A 23,621-nucleotide genomic window follows, 5' to 3' on the forward strand; every position below is an offset into this window, starting at 1 on the left:
AGAAGCACGCCGAGCCCACAGTGACAGTTGTAATTGTAGAGAAGTGTGTGAGAGGAGGGGAAACAGCCACTTTAGTGAGCACTTACCCGCAGCTATCGGCGATTTTCTCTCATCCAGGAGCTGAATGGCTGTGCTGGCCAGAACTACGCTCTTGTTTTCAGATCCTACGCAACAGAAAAAGTCCAGTTCAGACCAATATTTTATTATACAAATACCGGACGCGGTCAGGTTTAATAAGAACATTTATTCCTGAGGTTATTTCTCACATAAGGTGTTTTCAAGGGCCAAGATAAGCTACTGTTGGACTTAGTTTAGTGTGGTTTCAGTCAAACTAGGACAGGACCTTCAATGTATCATGACAAGCTGAGGCCCAATGAAGTAATTTTGGCGTTAAATATTAATTTGCATTTTTACTACTTTGGTATATATTAAATATCAAAGTGCTGCTTATTGTTTTAAAGGAACAGGCCACCGTTTTTCATACTGACATATGGTCTTACATGCGCTTAGTAATGCAGATAGACCAGAGATGTTGTCAGCATTTAGCCTCTCCTCTATGGCCCCAAATGGGGGTGAAGTAAGAAGCGACCAAGCTCTTCCACAATTCCCCTATTTAAATACGCTTACGTGAGTAGTCAGTTGGGACTATATTGTAAAGCGTATTAACACCTTAGGAGCACTTCGACGTCTGCACAATAATATCTTCACTAGTGAAGAAGTGCTCCTAAGGTGTTAATGCGATTTATATCCGCTTAGAAAATCGACATGTTTAATTTTGTGTAACTATACTTGGATCGTGTAACTACTCACATAACTGTATTTAAATAGGGAAAATGTGGAAGAGCGTGGTCGCTTCTAACTTCACCCCCGTTTGGCCCCATAGAGGAGAGGAGGAGAGGCTAAAAGCTAACAACGCCTTTGATCTTTTTGCGTGACTGAGCACACGCACAAAGACCAGACAGGTACGCATCAACTCGTCTAAGCTCAGGTAAGAACATATCTCAGTATGTAAAAACAGTGCCCTACTCCTTTAAGCATTGGTCATAAGTGTTAAGGCTGAATTTTGCCAAAGACCAACAGGAAATATTCCGGATCCCAGTCGGCTGAGATAGAACAGATTTTTGCATGTTGCCTAAAGGAAAGTTGTGTAATGTCTTTTTAAATAACTTTTTTTCAGATGACTTGTTAGTTGCTCTAATGGAAGCCTAGGGCCCAGGCCAGATGAGTGCACGCTTTATTTTGGAGAGGACGTTTTTTGTGCCTTTTTGTGAATTATGCTTTTGTTCGGCGGCGCAGCGTTATGAAAAGAAACGTAGCTCAAGTTCTGTGCTCTGGATCACAGTATCTTGTTTGACCTGAAATCAATTTGTTCACAAAAGTCCGGATCATAATTCAAACATAAGGAAGGGGAAATGAAGATGCCTATGCCAAAATCAAGTAAATAAAATAAGTCAGCTAAATATTTCCCCCCAATAATTCATAAAAGACTGACCAGTAAAAGGCAGAGAGTAGACAAACGTCCCAGGAACTTGCTCCGCGGCTCTCTTGTACCAAAGAGGGAAATGATCTGCATTGAACACTCCTTCTTTGTCCTCAGCTGTCAGGAAATCTCTTGAAGTAAAACAAAAGAATATGAATAAAAAATTATGAGAATGTTAAAATGACAAATTATCACACACAAAAAAGTATTCGCGCTGTGCTCACTGGTTGGTTAGCTCATCAGAAACGACAAACAGGTTTATGCGCGACAGTCCTGTTCTGGTCCCCAAGTACGCAATCTCCACACCTTTATCTGAATTCCTGTAAAAATCGTAAACGCAATACAGGTAATATATGGTACAGGCAGTGTAGTTAATGATTCACTTTGCCTGTAATACATATGAATGGATGAATAATGCATACTCAGATTTATTCAAAACTAAGCTGGTCCAGTAGGCTTCCAGTGGGGCAGTGACCACAGCATCAAACAGGACTTCTTGAATTAACTCTTTGTCACCTAAGATACCAGAAGATACAGCACGGATTAGTAATTGTATAAAATTTAAGAAGGAAATGTTTTGAAAATAGGCATACATTTGAGCTGTGGGTCATCGTGTCCACTGAGGTGAAGTTTGATGGCCTCTATTTGGGACAGGTATCGGTGCTCTGGGTGATCACCAGTGTTGCAGTACGTCCTGTTGATAAAAAGATTGTAAAATGAAACTGAAATACTGGCAGAGAGGTCAGATTGAGATCGTTTGGGCAGGCACACAGATTGAGATGAACATGCTCACGGTAAAGATAGCATGGGCTGGACCCGAAAAGAAACATAAAAGTTAAGAGAATAAGTTCCGTTCAAGTGATTTCATAACATTATGAAAATACTATAATTTGAAATGTGCTTAGGTCATTGAGATGGAGGGCAGCTAATTCCATAGTTACATGTTACTGTCATATTGCAATGTTTTGCCTTGATTTATAGCATATCCCAAAGAAACAAAAATTGACATAAACTTTGTTATTTTCATTATTTTGAATTTGGAGAATTATTTCAGTCAATCACCAACAGAAAGAATAGGTTACGTTCACGTTTTAGAATGTGATGATATCATAATCTCAGGTGGAGGGCAGGGGCCAATGCAACTCTATAGGAGAAATATAGTTTTTGTAAGAAATCTAAAAAAAAAAAAAAAAGGACACATGTTTTTCGTCCTCAGTATTTGACAGTGATTGGATTCACAAACCTGCCACATTATTTTTATGGCAGAAAGTCCTTTCTACTGGACAACATCAAGCTCATGTTTTTGAATTGTCTCCACTTTTGGACGCCTTTCAGAGAAAATAATTGGACATTAGTTTATATGTGCCTTTGTGACAGTTTTTGTTTCATGTGGATTCTCCCAGTATTGACTTAGAGATAAACCAAAAACCAAGACAAAAAAAAATTGAGTTTGCCAGTTACCATAGTTACGCCATAGAATTTTCAGTTGCCCTCCACCTCAATTTTAGTTTATACATACAGACGGCATCTCTGGAATGGCCCATATATGACCATGTTTGAAAAGAGTTAAGGGGGAAAACAATTTAGAGAAAAATGTAATCTTTCTCTAATTATTCAAAAGCTACTTTAACAAATGCTGAATTATAAATATAGTTTTCTACTAAATAAAGATACAAAGGCATGGAGAGGAGCAAAGAGGTTCAACAGTCCATAAATGTATATCGTGCTAATGCTAAAGGTTAGCTAGCGCTAGCTACAACTGCCATTTTTTCACTTCTACTGAACAATCTGCTGTGAGAAAATATCCACATGTGCCTGATATAGACTTGACTATATTTATGTGTGGTAAATAAGTTCATATTCCACCAGAAAATGGCTAAAAAGAGTGGAAAATTGTGTTTCTCTAAAGATTCTATTTTCCCCCTCGGCGAAGCCACGCCCCCTTCTATGACGAGATGCCATCTTTATCTATAGGCTCTTTAGAGTGTTGTGATGTAACGTGAACCTATCAGGCCTCACCCTAATATGAGATGAAGAAAAATATGAAATGCTAGTGCAAACTGGGCTACATGGCGACCATCAGTCTTACGACATAAAGTCAAAATGTTGCATTTGTAATAGAAAAGTGGTGAAACTCTTTACCATTCATCTGCTACTGCCACATCCGGATGCTCCAGGTCGTGAAGGCCTGTTGAAACAAAAACATGCATATCTGAATTTCATATCTGAAATGACCTAAGCATATGCACTCAAGCTGAACTGTTATTATTATGGTGGTAGGCTTCCACACCTCCTATACACACACAGGGTTAAACACAGACAGAAAGTTGCAATGAAAAATGTGTTTTTTGAACGACTGCGACAGCTGTGATTAGATCAGGAAAAGCCAAGTCATGCTTCAAGGGCTTTTATGATAGACATACTTAGAGAAACACGGCATGAATATTAACATGCATGAGGCTAGACAAGAAACTAGACACAAGCATACACAGACTACACTGTCAGGCGGCCCCGAAGCCACTAAAGAAATATTTAACTTCCTGTCTAATTGTGGTTTGAAAGCTAATTACTACATTAGTAAAAAGGCAGGATGGAATAATAAAATAAACCAAAGTTAACCAAAGTGAGAGGATCGGCCAAACGGTTTAAGTGTGTTTGTTCACGTCAGTTACAGTGACCATCGGGACTGAGGAAGGTCTAAGGTCACATCAACCAGCTGTGCATTTGTAATCACATGGGTTTATAGAGTTACATTACACTTCACTCTCTTTTGATAATGTTCTCACTGAGGTCTACTGCATTTTGCACTGTACAAAATTGTCGCCCCAAAAGTAATCCGTTTTGTTTAAGTTATTACTTTCTAACTTCTCACTCAACCTGTTGCAATGAAGAGTTGACACCGAGGAACAAAAAAGACAACAATTCATTCTTACACATACAGTATATGTCAGATATTAAGAAAGCATGCCAGTATTGAAAGTACCTTCTTCAATTGTGACATTCCCCCTGAAAAAGTACTTCCCGTGACCTCTGGAAAGAGCCACACCTAGGCTAGAAAGGCAGGCATTTACTTTAAATCTACAATCATTTCTAGAATCAGTAGCCTAACATACATTATCCAATTGCATGTTCAAATATTTTTTCTTACCTGAATGGAGTCCCTGCGATGTCTGTGTAGTAGTAGTCGTTATGTAAAATCAGCACACGTTTCTGAAATCAAACCAAAGCAGACAGTCACAGTGTTGATTTCTCAAAGTGCTAAATCTAAAAAGCACATTAACTTCTGATAGTGGTCTGATGTGATTTCCTGCTGTATGGCTCCATCTAGTGGCGAGTAAGCACGCTTGTAAGACAGTACTATTTTTAAATGTTAATTTATAAAAGATTTCACTTTGTGTGGTAAGTTTTTGTTGAATTAACTATTGCTCTCTTAATAAGGCTTGTACGCATATTCTCATACAGAATCTTCAATAATCAAGTTTTTGTTTAATACCGTTATGAAGCTTTTGAAATACAGAGAGAATCACTGGGCTCCTCTCTCTCGTCTCTTCTCTCTTCCCCCCTCTATCGTTCCTCCTCTCATTCAACATGTGTGCAGAAGAGATAAGGGACGCACACGCACGGACACGCACACACGCGCACACGCGCACACGCACACTCGTTCATGCACCATAAATGAAATCAAAAACAAAATCCCTGCATCTATCCCATACAGTGCCAAGTGTACCAGCCCGCTGGCAGAGGATCAGCCCTGGTGAGTATTTCCACTATCACGGCTTTTTCGGGGGCATCACAAAACCGTTTAAACAGGGAAAACTCACCCCTTTGTCAATGCTCTTGGTCACCTCCATAGAGAAGGTCCCAGTCTTCCTGTTGACCATGGCATTTCTGAGCTGTGGATATGAAGCAAACGCACTGTATTTCAATATGGTACTTGGATCATATTACTTTGATATTTTTGACATAATTCTGACCGTGTCATCTTTATCTTCCCACTCCACCTCTGACAGATCCACACTGCTGTAGTTTGGCTTACGCCGCTTCTTACCCTCACCATACTAGAAGAGGGTAAAATTATAATATGGATTACATTACCCATCAAGCCCTGATTTCAGAAGTACATTTTCTGACTCTAAAAGACTCTAAAAAATAATCTATTAAAAGACCCAATGGAGGCTAGTCTAATGGACATGGTGCCAATATAATGAATGAAAATACAGAAAACGCATAAAATGCCTTTATAACGGTTCAGTTCACAAAATTTGAGACAAATTTTGTCACTGAAATATATTTGACATTACAAATATATTTTGTAATGTCACAAAATATATTTGTGACATTACAAATAATATTTGTGACATTATTTGTAATGTCACAAAATATATTTGTGACATTACAAATAATATTTGTGACATTATTTGTAATGTCACAAATATATTACTGTTTTTAGTAACTAAGGAATATATAACATATCACTTGCACAAAATACGGGACTATATTAGTCATTACGTTTCAAGTAACTCAAGTTACAAGAGCATTTAAATGGTTTATATTGATGTATGAACAAAAAAATGACAAATGACAATGACAAACTCCATCCAAATAAAATGTTGCACAAAATCAAGTTGGACACTGGTGTATATGATCTGCAGTTGCCTAATGTCATCAAAACAAAACACGAGAGAATGGGAGGAAACGAACAAAAAGGAAATCTCTGACTGCACTTTTGCTCGTTGGCATTATTATTATGACTATTTTCAGTTTATATTTTGCCAAAAGTAACAAAGTAGGACTTAGCTACATTTTTTAAAACAGTTATATGTAATACAAACATATATACACATAAACTTGCCCAACACTGATTATCAAGCAGTAATTTCTCATCTTTTATGTTAAACCGGATCATACGGTTTTTGGACTATTCCTTACACCACCAAGAAATGTGAACATGTTTGACCCCTTTATGTGCCCAGTTGCCGATTGTGACCATCCTGGCGTTAACCATGTCACTATCTGATAAAAGGGGCCTTTTATCATTGTGGTGTCTTGTTTTATTGCTAAATTTAGCGTCAGAGTTTTGATGCAGCCCCTGCAATCACCTGTTTCCGGCATTAAACAGGTCCCGCGCTCTTCCATTCTCTCTCTATCTTTGCCTTCATCCCTATGAGAGCACTGACTGAATACAATAGACTTAATCACACCATTCACTGCTTGTATCAGACTCTATTCACAGGACAGCAGGGTCCTGGAACACAGTTTGCTCCTCTACTTAGAGCCACAATCCAAACACACTCCAAGAAAAAACACAATATGGGGGGAAAAAAAGGATCTGACCTGACACAAAGTGGAAATGAATAATGAAAGTGGACATTTATTAAATTGTAGCATTAATATGTTTGACCTTAGTTTCAAAGTTGGTTATTAGATTACTGTTGCTGAAGTAAGAAATAAGGGTACAATAATGTTATTCTTTATTCTTTCTTTATTCTTTTATTTTGGATAGCCCCTTGAGATGTGCCATCTCATTTTCGAGGGGATCCTTTCAATCACTGATTGAAAATAATAAAAGCCACACATGCACAGGGCATGACAGTACACGACAACACATAACAACATACGACAACACAACACATGTAAAAAGAAAGATAATACAAAAATAAGACCAAACTCAACAAGACAACAAGTATGCTCCCCCATAAGACCCACCACCTCCCCAAATTATGCATTACATGGTTTAAATGGATTACATTGATTACATTGATTACATTGACAAAAATAAAGAAATCTAATTCTAATTCTATTTCTAATGGGCCTATAATTTACATCATTACAATCAGAGAAGTGAAGAGAATTCCTCTAGAAACAGGTACATGGTGTTTTTAAATATAAAAATAGTGCCTGTCTAAATAAATGTATAGATGTAATAGATTTCAGTGACAGTGGGAGGTTATTCCAGTCCGTGGGTGCTTTATAACAGAATGCTCTACGTCCAGTTTCCCTGTGAGTTCTTGGTGTGTCAAAAAATGGATGTAACAAGTGTGTAACAAGTATGAGATGCTGCACCTGAAACTTAATCCTAGCAGCAGAAATTGTGACCTGCACCAAGTTCCCGGGTGTGCACATTACAGACCTGGGTCCACAAACACTCCACTATTGCCCGAGCAAAGACATCAGCGTCTCTGCTTTGTCCGCAAGCCCGAGACGAGCCAAAGACCTGTCCTTTTGCGTGAGTACTAACTGTATGTTTTCAGAGTCTTATTCCAATAGACCTGTTGGCAGTACTCACCATTGGCCGTAGATCTGGGTGGGTGAGGATGTACCCATTGTTGGTGATTGCGAAAGCATAGCCGTGAATGCCCAACTGGAACACAGGAAATGAACGAAACAGTAAGATAAAAATGGGGCCTAATCAAGCTCTTTGTATTTGGGGTTTTTCTCTTATTAAAATTTGATTGCATTTTTTATTTAACATTTTAGCTCACTCCAACAAATTGACTTCATGCATGATTTAACATTTTACTTAACTAAATGTGATACAAGATTCAAAATGTGTTTTATGGTGAATGAGTTGCTGTTCTGCAGCTCTTTATAGCAGTCCCCTTTGGTACCCTGTGTGAATTTTTAGGATACAAATGTTTCCTTATACAATTTCAATCATGTACACAAACTCAAAAGGGTCACTACTGCACAATAAACTGCAGTATGATTTAAGCATTATATATTACATTTCTGACATACTACTACTAATAATAATAATAATAATGCATTAGTGTTATATAGTGCTTTTCCATGCACTCAAAGTTGCTTCACAATTGTGTGCATTATTCATTTATTTCATGCTTGAGGGCGTAGGCTACTGTAGAGGTACCTTGTATTTTGGGATGGTCTTTAGCAGCTCGGACACAGGTACGTCTGTCCCCACCACACCGAGGAGGATACCTCTGTTCCTCTGAAAACACATGAGCACACACGTAGATTATGCAACATTAATGAGGACCACTACAAGGTTACTTAAGTTACACACAGTATCTCGCAGGATGATCTGATGCAAAAAGCAAACTTTACTTTGTGTTCAATTAGTGAGGCTCGGTTGTTTCTGTCTGATTTACTCCAGCCTGGATGAGAAATTAGTGTCTGATACACGTCAAATTAAATGATGTAAGTGCATTCCGTCTACTTGTTGTGTGTTTTTATATTTATTTATTTATTTGATTGGGACAACACACATTAATGAACAATCATAAACAAGTTGTACACAAATTGTCAATGTGCCAGACTACAGCAAAACTGCTCATTTACATCTGTTGACCCGAGGCAGGTCACACAAGTAAAACAATGTATGAACACAATTACACTTTAGTTCAAATGAGCGCATGACTGATTTACTTTGAGGTGATGTTTAAGTCGTTTTTTTAAAAGAGCTATAAGTCGGGCATTCTTTTATGTCTGTAGGAAGGCTGTTCCAAAACTGACCCCAAGTCAATGAAGCGCTTTGAAAACAAGGCAACAGTTTTAAAAATTTATGGAATTTTTAAAATTGAGCATTTTGTATTTTTCCAGGATATCGCAGTGATGATACGACCAAGGCTTTTGATCCAGAATTTTAATGGACTTTTTAAAGAGGATTTCTATGGGTTTGATATTTGTTTCTCCAGTGAGTGACCAGTGTTTGCACTTACTGTTTCATTTTTGGTGCTGAACACTGGCATTGCCACCGTGGTCATCAGAACTGGACCTGAGCCATCATCCAACTAAGTAAAAACAAAGAACAAACAAAAAAACTGTTACATCAATAAAGTCAATATAATTTCATAATATTTGCACACACTAAGTATAGCATTATGACCTAGAAATGTTTCCAGTGTGGTCTCTTTTCATTGCAAATACAGACTATTGGCTTGGAAAGGCAAAAGTTTGTTTCTGTAGTCCAATTCAATATACAATGCAGATACAGTGTAATAGTGGTGAGGTTGCTGTGCATGTGACAGGTTGTTGAACGTCTGCCTGCTCTTCACCCCCTTTCACCTTGTGCTGTCCTGTCTAATAAAGCTAAAAAAAAAAAATGGTCATAACATTCTCAGTCGGTTTATGGTTTTTTTGGGGGGTGACACACAATACAGTATAAACATACTTATATCGGAGGCAACATAATGCAGCAGACAGGAGTATCTCAGGATGCAGCATAACTTCCACTAAATGTTTTATTCATGTCTATTATTTCCCTAAAATGTGTTCAATCACGGGCTTCTTTTGATCTCCCGTAGACTGCGCTTATCCGCGGCGGTGCTCCTAGGCTGGACGTGGGCATCTCTCCTCCCAAAAGTGTGCAGAATAATTATGATATTTATCTTCGCGCCGACTGTCGACTTCAGAAGCTCGTATCCATTAGACATGAAAGCTTCACAGTGTCACTAAGATACAAGGTACTACTTGGCAAATAAAGTCAACACGCCGTCCATAAATGCGATGTGTAATCTATGTAATTCAAAATATGTCAATGACTCTGCAGCCATTTATAAATACGATTTAAAAAAAAAAAGCAATTAAAACTGAATATTCCACAAATGTATAATTTACTAATGAACATCAAACTATAGGGGGAGACAACAAAAAACAAACTAATGAAAGTTATTTTAATCATTAGAGTTTTGGATGCTCCCTTCAACACTACATTTAAACAAGGAGTCAGAACATGCTTGTATGTTTGTAAAGGTCTAATGATGAATCTAAATTGAGACAGACGATTACATATCCGATAATCTTGTAAAATTGCAAATTCTACCAATTAACTAGTTTACTAAACTCCTGTTAGAGTTAATACTGGCATACACTCACTCTCCCAACACAGGTTTTGGTTCACCCCATGCCTTTTACGACAAATTATATTGACAGGAAAGTGAAAGCATCCACTCTGTCGCCTTCAGATATTGAGGAAGATGAGAAGCAGTGACCAGGGCACAGACAGCCGGTAATAGCAATCCAAGAGAGAGACACAGTATTGGACATCAAAGAAGAAAACAGAACAGCCCTAAACACAATGGATAGAATGTAACAATGCAACTGCTGCTGCTGCTGGAGACTGGGATCGATCACAGGACACAAGAAACAAGCTAAAAATACCCAAGCAGTTTCCAACCGTCATACGGACGTATCATATATCACCGGCCTCTTAATGTATAGACAATGGGTTAGGGATAGGTAATAGAAACTCCAGTCAAATCAAATAGACAGTTTAGGGCCAGGACTCAGGACCCAAACGTGGGTCTCAGAACACATTTGCAGTGGGTTGCAGGCATTTGCGACACATTGGAGTTCAGTCCCACTGTTTTATGCAGTACTATATAAAAGTATATTAACTGCTAATTTAATGAGAGTATTTAGTTTTTTATTTGAAGCACTTTTTATACCTCCAGTTATCTTTGTGAACTGGGAGTGCAAATCATCGCATTAGAAAGAGTAATCAAATAGATGATTGCACTGCTTAGAAGGGCCATAATTTGAAGCACCCAAAGGACCAGAAAAACTATCTAACCACATGCTTCTTCTTCTTTATCTAAACCAGCAGAAAGTGAGAGCAGTGCTCCCTTGAACCCAAAGTGAAAGTCGTCCAACGGCCGTTCCTCTATTCCCCGAGGGGTCGTTAACATCTGGAGTTTGACTTATCACACACATAAGCAGGGGAAACCTGCAGTGCAAGGTCAGGACTTAACACACATTCAGTGGATCTACATAATCAGCGCTCTGTGTCAGTCTCAAATAAATGAGATGTTAGTCTCTTCCAACAGAGGGGGTCACAGCTGATGCCTATAAAATGATGCAGTTTCACCTTGCTCAATATATATTATAATGTGGTGTATACATGAGTTATCTGTGGTAGACGGAGGGGCCGTAGATTGGTGGTCGCGTGTCCACCAGTCTGACCCAGAACAGTTGTGGCCATCATTTTCTTACCACAATGAGTAATGCATTACGTTGTAAAGTTACTTTTTCGTGACCATGTTCAAAATAACATAAAATGTGACACAATAATGTTCATAAACATGCAAACACAAAAAAATAAAGGTAAATCCACCCAGAGTAATTTAAAAGCTCCTAGGTGACCATCCCCGGCCTGTGTTTTTCTATGGTACAGAATTAGATAAGTCATAATCGTAGCTGATGTGACAAATATTGTTCTTTAGTGTAAGAGGTGACCCTCTTCTCTTTGCCGAGCGAGTGAATGATGATACGTACAGAGTCAGAACCCTTTGGGGAACAGTAAGTCACCCCAAGTGAGGCTATGATGATCGGGCCAAAAGCCTTCAACTAACACAATCCTTTAGTTTTTCAGTTGTTTTTTTAATTAACTTTAACTTCACCCTGTTGCATTTGGAATAGACACTGATAGCAACACGATTTATTTGTCTGAATTTTCCCATTTGTTTTACACAATATACATCAATATATACAATATACATTTTCTTTTTTTTAGGGGGGGGGGCTACTTGTTATGATAATTGCTATTTTTTGCATTCATCAACGCATCTGTCTCTTTCCAATTTTTGCCAAGATTCTTTTTCTTCAAATCAGCTTGACTCAGAAGAGCATCCTTGCCCCCCTCCTCCACCCCTCCACACGCGCCTGCCTCCCGTCCTCTCTGAGCTCCAGTGTCAGTTTATTCGACAGAGTGGGAAACAAAGCCAAATGAGCCACAGGATGATGGATGAAGCGGGAGCTAAAGCATAGGCTGTTGTGGTGTGTGTGTGTGTGTGTGTGTGTGTGTAGAGCGGTATAGGTGAATGACAAGAGCACAAAAACACACGCACACAGAAACAGCAGGTTAGCGGAGAGGTGTCTTTGCAGAAAGCACACATAGAAAATTTAACTACAGTAATGGAGGATTTGTTTTTTAACTTATTTATAATAACTCATTAGGTTGCAAATAACTGTAATAATAGCAATAGTATGGAAATATGGTAAGGTAAGGGTGAGGCAAATGCATTTTGGAGCCCCATTTTAATATTTTTTACTATCAACAAAACAAAATCTTTCTTGGTAATTTACAGTCAACTGGCTTACGGGATGGTTTATATTATGACCATATTAGTGTGCACCTTGTTTCCCATACTGCCGTGTAAATGCTAAGCGGGGTAGGGCCTGGTTAAACCCGGATGGGAATTGTCGGGGAATGACTAAACGTCTTCTTCTCTCGGGGAAGTGTAAAGTTTCTGTTAAAGCATATGGAGAATTCAAAGGATTTCTGGCAAATACATTTATAGTCAGTAGGACGTGAAAGCTTTCAAACCACAGACAAACTAATGGCTAACGTCTAGTGCCCATGCTCATAGTTCTGCTCTCGGGGAAGTGACAGAACCGTGAAAAGGGCCGGTGTGAGTGAGTGGTTAGTAGTGGTCGGAGGGTCAGTTGGGACAGATGTGTGCAGCCGTGCTCCTGTCAGTCTACTCCAGGGAAAACTGTGGCAACATACGGAGCTTAACACCACCAGTTACAGAGTGAACGAAAAATCTCCTTCCCTTGTGTGAAAAGTCCTATACAAATATCCATGTTATTACTCTAATTACCATATTTTAAAACTTTTAGATACCTATTTGTATCATACTACAATTCTATTGCAATGTACAGTGCTACACAGTATCACAACTTGTTGATGTGTGATGTGTAGTTCTGATCTATCCAAGCATCACTATAATGTAATAAGTCATATGGCTACCGAGTTACCTAAAGGGACAGCTCTGTGCACCTCTGTTTCGGCTGATAGCAGACCAGGGCACTCAGCGCTTTTATGTTTATAGCGCCGCTTATCCCAGCCCACAATTGGTTTATAAAACACCGAGAAATAAAATGACAAAAACAATAAAAAGGAATTGGAACAGTTCAACCCGTACATCATTATAGGCTATTACACTTTATCGCCTAAGCAGCTTATTTGAAGAACATAAAAACACAGACCATCTTGCTTTCCCACCAAAATCACAAGCAAAAGGGCAGACGAAACCCTTTATATTTAGTGCCAGATTTCACACATCACCACAGATGGATGTATGTGAGCGAATGTGTTTTGATAAAGGCGTGCTGACGAGAGTATTAGACTCAATCCACAACAACCATGAAGTATGTGTTGAATCGTACTAGCACAGTGGTTCTCAAACATTTATTAGTATTATTATGTTTTATCTTATTCTTTTTTCTTTTTTTTAAATAAATTATCTTCAGAATTTTCCATGACTTTCACTTGCATTCTAAGTGACTGGTATAATAACAATAATGAACAATCATGATCTTGATCATCAATCGTTTTACTCCAAGGCAAGTACAAAGAACAAAAAGTTGACAATGCAGAACTACAAGTATTGTTACACCGCCATTAAGAAGTATCCATGCACACCCAAACCCATTTAACAAATAAATATGAAGTCCAAACAAGAGCATACGTAGGCTATAGGACAAAAAGGAGAAATGTCTTGATGAAAATGAAGTGTATCGTCTAAACTGAACAGGTTGGGGTCAAGACCTTTGTTATTTAAGGTTTTTGAAGGTCATACAAACTATAGTAAACAGCAATCAATCTGGCCCTGGCTGAATAGCACCAGTAGATGCATTGAGAACCACTATACCAGCGTATGGTCAGACAAAATGAGTTGGTGGGAGTTAGTTCACTCAAATATGTCTTTTTTTCTTTTCTTTTTTGAACAATCAAACTTTAAAGATTAGACACACATGCACACAAATGAACAGTTCATTTCCAAACACGTCACAGCCAAAACCCCAAAACTCCAGTTTACCTTTTGGGCTTGAGGAAGCTAAAGAGAGCACATTAAAAGAAGAAAGGGGGTCAATGTAGGAGTGGAGGCGGTGCAACGACTTAAGTGGCACTTTTGGTCTGAACAATTCACAGGTATTAACTCTGATGATAGCTATAAAGCCAGTTGGTGCAAAAACCTGTTGTGATTTTGGTGGATTGAATGGAGTGTGTTACCAAAATAGGAAAAAAGATAAACCTAATGAAAGTTGTTGGGGGAATAATAGTCCATTTCTTTTTCGCGTGTGTGGATAGCTTAGAGGGTTGCCTGGTATTGTCACGTTAGATTTGTGAGGCCCTCCCTCTCCATTTCCAGAGAATTGTGATGGAATTGGCTGCGCCTCACCTTCTATGGCCAAATACAATACGTTTAAATCGGACTTCTGAAATGAACTGAAAATACACGGTGATTAACGGCACTGTCTAGGGCTAAAACGTAAATACATGATGTTTCTTCTGTATGTAATGGGGAGTTGATATTGAGAGAAATGAACTTACCAATGTGACAGTGCATGTTTGTACTGATACAAGTCTAAACACACACCAGTGGCTCATTGACTTAATGGCTCCATCTGGTGCACACTCTTTCACACTTTAACATGGCAAGATAATTAAACAACACACATTGTCAGCCTTCTGCTTGCGTATCCATTAGCACTTCCGTCGTGGTATTACAAAACAATAAAACTATCAGATGTTTGCCTATCTGTAAACATTGATGATAAGTTATTTGATGCTCATGGCACATAAGGATGGGAGCGTCTAAAGTCACTTAGAACAGAATGTTCAATGATCTGAACAGTCGTTATTGAACATTCATAAGACCTAGTAATGACTCTCCCTTTCTGACAAACAAATTGGACCAAATATTGCAATTAGAGTTTGTTATACTGCATTGAAATGACCCACCTATTTATATATATGCTATGTCAAACAGTGGATTGTGTGTGTGTACAAGAGTGTCCACTCACAGTGCTGTCGATGTAGGCTTCAGTCCACACAGTGTCGTGCTCTCGGTCGATCACCTTCGGACGGCTCAGCACATGTAAATACTCCATCACGTTCTCTTGGACGTCTGCTAGTGTGGAGATTTGAGTGAAGTAACCTGTGGTGTGTGAGAGAAATATTATAAGGGTGACATATTATGCAAAATCAAGTTTTGTGAGCTTTTAAGATGGTTATGATGGTTTTCCTGTGTAGTAAGGCTGTCTCAGGAGTCCTGCACTACCTTTGTGAGTTCTGTGCTCTGGAAGTGTCCGATCTTACATCCCCTTACTCGTTTCCATTTTTAAGTTATTTTAGGTCAATATTGCATCTTGTACAATAAGTAATATTGAAATACAAGCATTTATTTTATTGAAAAAACTCATAAATGAACAAACATGTGCCGTTGTTCTGAGCGGATCACCTCTCCTAAGACAGGACTGTAACTTTACCGGGAGTGGGTACGTCGCCAGCTCCAGACTCAAGTCAGCAGAATTTGAGATTTAAACAGGTTAGGTTCTCATCCAAATCAATTCTTCTTTGATTACCCACTGCAGAAATATTATTTCCTGTGTCGAGCTGATCATTGGGAGCATGTTTTGTTTTGGCAACAGTATACACTTGTCCCTCACTATAACGCGGTTCAGCTTTTCCCGGCCTTGCAGTTTCACATATTTTTCACAGCTTTGCATGCTTTTTTACAGAGTATGGTTGTGTGTTCTGCGTCCTGATTGGCTAAAGCCCAACATACACAGAAAGGCATTGACGTGCGGCAAAAGCGGCACCTCCTGGAGAACTCCACGCCATGTTTCGGATCAGATGCACTGGCGGGGGGGGGGAGTCCTGCAGAGGCACAGACGGGTCTGGCTCTTGACAGACAAAGAGACCGGCGTAAACTTTGTTGGGAGGGACGAGAGACTTATTTTTAGAACGTAACCTCCGCAATAAATGAGGGTCAACTGTAATCCAAAATGTTTTGCAGTGTGTCTTTAAAGTGCTAAATAATTAGTCATTAATTATACACATAGCTATAGGTGTAAATGTTTTATCCATTGTTTTTAATTTCTGCCAACAAATATGAGACAGGCTCCTTACTCGTGTGGATTGAAGTTGACTTTTGCAGACTAGAGTTGTGCATTCTTGATGCAACTTTCATAGTAACATCAAATTAAACCAATAATCTGATATATATTTTTGCATAGAAACTACATCTGGGATTGAAGAAATGTGCCTGACAGAATACATGCGTGAGTAACAGCAGAAGGATTCCCCGCAGTGATGTACAAGTGAGAGCAAAGCAGCATGGGATTGTGAATGTCCAAGTGGTATGTAAATGTAATGGAAGAAACTATCAGAGTTAAACCGAATGTGGTACCATTAGCCATGATGGTAATGCCGTTATTATCATGCTAATGTTCCAGAGCATGACGGGGATGTACAGTTATCTCAGCAGGAGAAGCAGGAATAACATTACGGCAGAGAGGACATGAGGAGACATAGAGAAAAGCACTTCTTTCCAGACAGCCATAAAAACAGCAAACTGCTACTGCTGCCACCAGCACCAGGCAGCCAAGGAGAGCAGCCTCGCTGGAGAAAGATATTCAGGGTCATCCCTCCTATCATCTTTCTTTTGTGCCCCTTACTTCCATGCTATGACCTTTAATACACAACAAGAGATACAGTTCCACATAAGATGTAATGATCCATGGAATGCTAAGCTTATGCTAACTAAACCACTGATTTAATATTAGTATCAGTTGCATTGAAGTTAGCAGATTGCTGTTAGTTGTCAAGAACCACCAACACAGAAATTAAAATAAATATAAAATAGATTTAAAACATGCAGGCTGTAGTAATGGCTCTGACGTCGAGCTTGACCTGGAAATGAACCCTGACAAAGCCATCTATAGAAAAATACGAATGACCATTGTCTATACAGGCTGTAAAATTACATCACACACCAACTGTCTCACATACAGAGCAAGCGGCATCTGCGGTGAGGCACATCGTCCATCAAAGACATGAGTGAAGAATGAGCGCTCCCCCTGGAGGACTGGGGGGTGTCCTTGGGGCCAGTAGAGATGAGCGGGACCAGAGACAAACAGCGTGTGTGCTGGTCTGCCTTTGGTGATATGCTACACCTGTGGTACGTACTGAGCGGGAGGACACTGGCTGATCTTAGCGGGGCCGGTTAAACATTTTAGAAACTTTAGCTTGAGTTTGAAAGACAAAATCTATGGGCATCACAAAGACAAGATGACTTACAGAAACCTTCATGGATATTTTTTTTTTTTTTTTTTTTTGTCAAAAGGTTATTTGTTCAGTTCTATTTTGAGAGTCCAGAGCAGCAGTTCAAAGGTGTTCATACTCCAGAGTTTGCCTTCAGACCAACATTAGCTTATTTCTTTTGTCCACACAAAGGTTTGGTGTGAACATAATATGGTCTTAACTGGACCATATTAGGCAGGTGTGAGTATACGCTTAATAATATGATAATACATGCTACAATAAAAGGAATTGTAGCTAACCAGATGTGGGTAGAGTAAGCTCAAGCTATAGTAATGTTACTTTTAAATAATTATATTAGCATAAAAGCATAAATTAGCATAAAAAAGTGCTATTTAATATCTGAAAGAAAAGATGCAATAAATTGAATTGAAGTTTGAAGTAATTGAACTTGACTTAATTGATAGCCTGTAAGTTTAAATGTTTTTCACATTTAATTGATTGTGGATAATTGAGCGCCTGAGCCGTCAATTTGATGTACCATAATTAAATTATATTTTTTCCAAAGTTCCTCTCTTAGCTGATCTCAGCGACTAATCAGAATTCCCGGGCTTTCACTTTGACCAATGAAAAAAACGTTCCTGTGAACCGACCTGTCAGGCCCAATCAGGAGGGGAGGGGGAGGGAGCTTGATTTCTTACTTCTGACATTTCTGGGAGGGAGGGGGGGGGGGGGGGGGGGGGGGACACTGTTTAGCTTTGTCTCTCCTCACTTTGCAATCTTACAGACTATCACTTTAATTTTCATGTAAACCTACAGATTCACTCACAGCGGAAAGAGTAACCAAATGTTTTACTCAACTAAGAGCATTGATACTACAAAATAAATACTGTACTCCATTAAGTACAGTTACATCAAAAAGTCACTTGGTACATGTACTTGAATAAATGTAACTAGAGTCACAAACCTTGGTATGATCTATAACTTGTATTTTGTCTATGGCAGCCAAGCCGACTCTACTAAAGAATGATAGCTCCACACAGCCAGCCTTGCCCACACATGTAGAGGATGTAAAGTGAAGTATAGGTACTATATGTACTAAGGGAGGACATACATGTGACATTCTAGTGGGTGGAAATGGTGAAGAGCCCAGACTAACACAACGCACAGCCAGTGCCAAACAAACGGACAAAAACAAGCAATGCAGCGCAGTGTGTTAGATCCCATACTGTACAGGTGCAAATCATATCAGAACAATATTGCATAAATCATGTTTCAGTGGTAAATTCAAACTGACTTGTAATTATATCAAGAAGTGTGCATGTTTTATATAATTTAATCAAGTGTTATTGTGCATACTGTCTTATGTTTCTTAATTTTGAAATAATAAAGGATTTTTAGTTGGCCTGGAGCACTCTCTGCAGCAGCAGTGGTAATGAGACATGGCAAAATGGTGATTACAAGCTTTCACTTTTGGCTAACAACATGCTCCCAAATCAATGGCGCTGTGATGAATACACTTTGAACGCAGAGCTGCTCAGAACAGGTCCAGTGATGATTAATTTACTTTAAAATATGGACATTTGTTCCATCTTCCATTAACAAATTGCAAGAATAACCAAAACATAATCCCGACTAATCCCGAATATGTAGTATTTCATGAAGTGAATTACTACTGCAGATATGTTTTTGATTTTCAGAGATCTTTGAGCCGTCTGTATAGGGAGAGAAGGCTGTAGGCATCATAAATGACCCTTCCAGTCCGCTTATTTATGTGTTTTAAGGTACCAAAAACTAAAGTGAAATCTAATTAAAATATTTGTTACTGTTCTGTATACTATAAAAAATAAAAAAAAGACACAATGCTATTTGAATTGTTTAAAGATATGAGGTGTAGTCTTGTTGCATTTTCAACAACATTATGTCCTGTTCTGTAGTTAGTTTTTGCCAGCTCCCAAAATACAAACTGAAAGGTGAAATTTCACACAATTTCATGCAGATGTGTTATCATCCCACCTTTGTTAGCACATGCCATCCATTTCAGATTATCAGCGAAGGCGGACTCCCGGCCAATCAGGTAGGGGAATATTCGGACCTACAGAGAGGCAGATAGCTCACGTCAGTCATTTTAATCACATTTGGATAGTCCCACAGCCCGACCGTATATAGCAGATAACAGTGTCAATGGAAATGCTTTATCTGGGAATGATTAGCTGCTCCTTTCTCTTTATTTAACAAGGCAATTACAGACTATATTAAAGTCTCAACTTGGTGAGATTCGGTATTCATTCTGAATCATTTAACTCCGTTTTATCGACTAATCCCGAATAAGCTATTAAGATAAGGCTCTGTAAGACGATAAGGGTGCACAGAATCACTTTTTAGAATAAAAGAGGAAATCAAAACAAAATATTTGCCCCCCAAAAACGGTAGAATCCTTTCATACTTGCTGCAAAAGCCAATTCGCCCTGCAGGGTTGAGCTGGCTTTAACAGCAGGAGGATCTGGCAGGTGAGTGCACGTGCATGTGTGCGTGTGCGTGTGTGTATGTTTGCAAAAAGTGGGTTGCCAGATTGGACCAGATGTAAGCCTCTGGGGGCACAGCTGCCATTGGTACAACACCTCCATTTTTCACTGCCTCCCCTCACCCTGACAGCACAGGCTGGTACATTTCTGTGTGTTTTTTGTTTGTTGTTGTGCTTGTTTGTTCAAGTGTATAGTATATGCAAACCATATTGGAGGTGAAAAAGAGTAATGTAGTAAACACTTCAATAATTTTAGATAGAGGGGTGTTTCAATGTTACTGTCCCAAAACTGAGCAGCACTGTGACAGTACTAACAGTACTAATTCTTTGTTTTCAATAAAGAATTAGGGTGAATATTGAACTAAATTCATATTCAATTAAACCTTTTGAGTCATAATTCTGATGCAGATTAGAGTGTTAGCTGACACATTTCCAAAATAAACAACTGTAGCTAATCCCAGACTCTCATTTTCTCTCACAGATATTGTTGGCCATTGTCGGTAATGACTTTCACAGTGAATAAGAACATGTGTCAAACTGTCATTCATAAGTAGCAATCATCATCATCATCATCATCATCTCTCTAAACACTAATCATCTCCATTCTAAAAACAAACTCACAGATTTGAGCAATATTGGAAAATAAGAAAATATCTCCAGCAGTAAGCTCAAAGGGGACTGATCCCTTAGCCCAGAGTGAGATTTCTAATTGTTCTAATTGTCAAACAATAACAATTCAATTTCAATAATAAACTACTACTGTATATTTCTAAGCAGGAACACATATTTCTTTTCCCAACTTCAGCTCAACATTCTGTCACTTGAATTAATGTGGGGAACTTTTGAAATTCAAAAGCAAAAGGGAAGCAACAGAATAAACTTGTTCTGGATCATCCAATTAGAATACCATGGAGTTCCCGGTAAAGTATTTTTTCATAACTTTTGTCAACATATTTACAGCAATACCACTGAAACAGCATTAAACCCATTCACGTCAGGAGGCAGAGAGTGGCAGAGGCCGAAGACTTCTATTATCAGCAGGGTTTCTCTAAAAGGATCTCTCTCACAGTGTTGTCCCATTTGCTCACTGCTGTTCAGCCTCTGGCCAAGAGTGAGACGGGGCCAAGGGGTTTGTGTACTGGTAGATGATTCCAGAGATACTCAAAGACGAAGACTGCAATTGGATTAATCGTGACTAGTCATCTATTGAAATAATCAATAAGTAATTTAGGAATCGATATTTGCATGAAGTAGGTTATTATACCATTGATGAAGACGGCAGTCCGGGTATTTATGACATATCCCCTTAATAACGACGTCCCCCATATAAGCATGGGGGAAATTCTTCACGCAGTTCCATGGGCGTCCATACAGCAACCGCGCAAAAATGGTATTTGGTGGCAGGTTGCACCAAAAAAAAATCCCCTAAAGTGTGGTAGTTTCTGAGCCTGTTCCTACAAATGTGCACTTATGATTTAAACGACCTGTAAATAGAGCTGTTTCTCCCCACATGGTCTGAATGGTGAAGCAAGTGCCTACTATGGCAAGGTAAGAATGTCCATATCAAGGAATTTATATAATTTCAGAAGTTTCTTCATAATAAAAAAAATATTAGATGATGTTTAGTGGCCATGAGAAGTGAACCCGACCCACAATTAGCAGAACATTTTTTATATGTTTCAACATTTGGATCAGTCGTCAATTTTATATGTTCATCTTATTATTAACTATTTCATTAATGACTTCTAACTAAGGTTTGACTTCATCTAAATGACGTCGATGGGTTGATAATTGCTCATAATTTGCAATGTTTGATGGCTCAATGCTAACGAACATAGGTAAAATAAACTGATCAAAATACAGAAATCTCAAAGTTTCCCAGAGTAGCCGGCTTGATAACCATTTCCGGAGTTAGTACGCCATCTGTCCTTAGTATTTTTAGTTATATAAAGTGTATAAAAACTACGACGCCTCAACGCTGCATTATAGCCAATGGGGAACTGCCTTTCTAGCACCTTCCTCCGGATCGTCACGTGGTTCATGACGTTGTGCCGTCTTCATCAATGGTCAGTGAGAACACACAGTTAGTCCCACAGGTTAGTAAATCACTCCACTGCAGCTGTTTCCATAGTAACGACAAACATTTGAGCTGGAACTACTTTCAGGTAGAACAGCATAAAAAGTGAAATAAATGAACAGCTTCAGTTTGTGTGACCAACAACTCGCATTATACTATTTTAATGCACTTTGAAGCGGAACACCACATTAAAACTGTGTAATGCACAGCTCTGAATTGTATCCTCCGTACAACGAAATTGCATAGATCAGATGTTGTGTTAGTCCTGGGCCGCTGCCTATGTGGGCCAACCTGACTGGCATGTTTTAATATTATATTAGGTCTGTATATAGAATCTAACATACGTCACAAAGACAGTGTCAGTATTAAATGAAAAAGGTGACATGAGCAATATCCATTTTGTGATTTTGAAAAACAAAAACACTTGTTTTTATACATATTCTTCAACAACAACAACAACACCGCCACCACTTGAAAGCGCAATAAGTAGCACCTTTACTGTAACATTGTGTGATGTAGATCTTTTACTGCCGGCATCAGTTTTGCGAAGGAAGGTAGAGCACAGCAATTCTAAATCCAGTTCTCCCATGCTAGATTTTTTTTTGGGGGTAAGCAACACATTTTTGAGTTCAGACGATTTGTTGTCGAAGTTGTTACCTGACCAACCACAGGCCAGAATCTCCAACAGTCCAACCCCGGCAGGAAAGCAGTGCAGACCCAGAGGCTTTTTTCTCTTTTACAGAAAATGACCCAGGAATAACCCTTTTCTTCTTCTCCATGACTCTCCCCTCCTGCCTCCTTTCACAGGCTGTCAGAGGGGCACCACAATTACCTCTCAGGACGGCACAGAGACAGCGCGATCCTCTGAGACACAGGCGTTTTAGAGCCCTGTAAACGGACCACATCCTGGGCTCACTCAATATAGCCTCTTGTGTCTTGTGTCAGGAAACTTTCGGGAACTACTCAGCCATAACACAATATAGTCAAAGCTAATCAGGAAAAAACACTGGGAGATTTGGTTTGGTGACCTCCCGGCTATAAGGTTGTGCTGCCATTTGTAAAACCTGTTATAGAGTACTTGTCATGCGGAAAGACGACAATGCACTGACTAGGAATACTGAAGAGAACAGCAAACCACATGTATTTGGCATTACAGACAAAAACATGAATAGGTTGAAATACTGTACCTTTCTGTCAGGCCAGTTGTATTTGGCAAAGATGGCGTCATATGTGTCCACTGCTCCATCTGTCACCAACATAATAGCTTGACTGCATTCACTTCCTCGACCTGTTTCATTGAACTATACAAAGAGACAGAGGGAATTACTTAACTAACTAAAACTTAAGTTTTTATTTTATTTTATATCTCGGGCAGTTTATTACAGTATAATTTTAGTGCACATGTATTTTAGTTATTCTATGTAGTACAGCATATATCTAAAGTACCTCTTCAAACTGTAAACATATTCAGTCAACATTTTCAGATATATAACGATACAAGTGGTTTGGATATGACATAAGCGTGTCTCTG

The 23,621-nt window shown here is 38.9% G+C and overlaps 1 protein-coding gene across 2 annotated transcripts in view; it reads right to left on the minus strand.

Annotated features, from left to right (window-relative positions):
* The window catches only part of cacna2d3a (calcium channel, voltage-dependent, alpha 2/delta subunit 3a), a 112,247-nt gene that overhangs the window by 22,199 nt on the left and 66,427 nt on the right, over positions 1-23,621 (minus strand). Inside the window, exons 10-26 of one of the 2 annotated variants that reach the window (XM_079559177.1) lie at positions 23,278-23,391; positions 19,506-19,584; positions 15,251-15,384; positions 14,263-14,280; positions 9,160-9,231; positions 8,349-8,429; positions 7,767-7,841; positions 5,455-5,538; positions 5,302-5,373; positions 4,629-4,690; positions 4,464-4,531; positions 3,623-3,668; positions 2,074-2,174; positions 1,903-1,996; positions 1,705-1,800; positions 1,493-1,611; positions 87-164 (exon numbers count right to left, since the gene is read on the minus strand). In XM_079559177.1, the coding sequence (XP_079415303.1) occupies positions 87-164; positions 1,493-1,611; positions 1,705-1,800; positions 1,903-1,996; positions 2,074-2,174; positions 3,623-3,668; positions 4,464-4,531; positions 4,629-4,690; positions 5,302-5,373; positions 5,455-5,538; positions 7,767-7,841; positions 8,349-8,429; positions 9,160-9,231; positions 14,263-14,280; positions 15,251-15,384; positions 19,506-19,584; positions 23,278-23,391 (1,393 nt within the window). The remainder of the gene's footprint in view (positions 1-86; positions 165-1,492; positions 1,612-1,704; positions 1,801-1,902; positions 1,997-2,073; positions 2,175-3,622; positions 3,669-4,463; positions 4,532-4,628; positions 4,691-5,301; positions 5,374-5,454; positions 5,539-7,766; positions 7,842-8,348; positions 8,430-9,159; positions 9,232-14,262; positions 14,281-15,250; positions 15,385-19,505; positions 19,585-23,277; positions 23,392-23,621) is intronic. The other variant, XM_079559178.1, reaches the window with a different exon arrangement.

This window comes from Gobius niger (assembly GCF_951799975.1).
Source record: "Gobius niger genome assembly, chromosome: 6".
Lineage (NCBI taxonomy): Eukaryota > Metazoa > Chordata > Actinopteri > Gobiiformes > Gobiidae > Gobius > Gobius niger.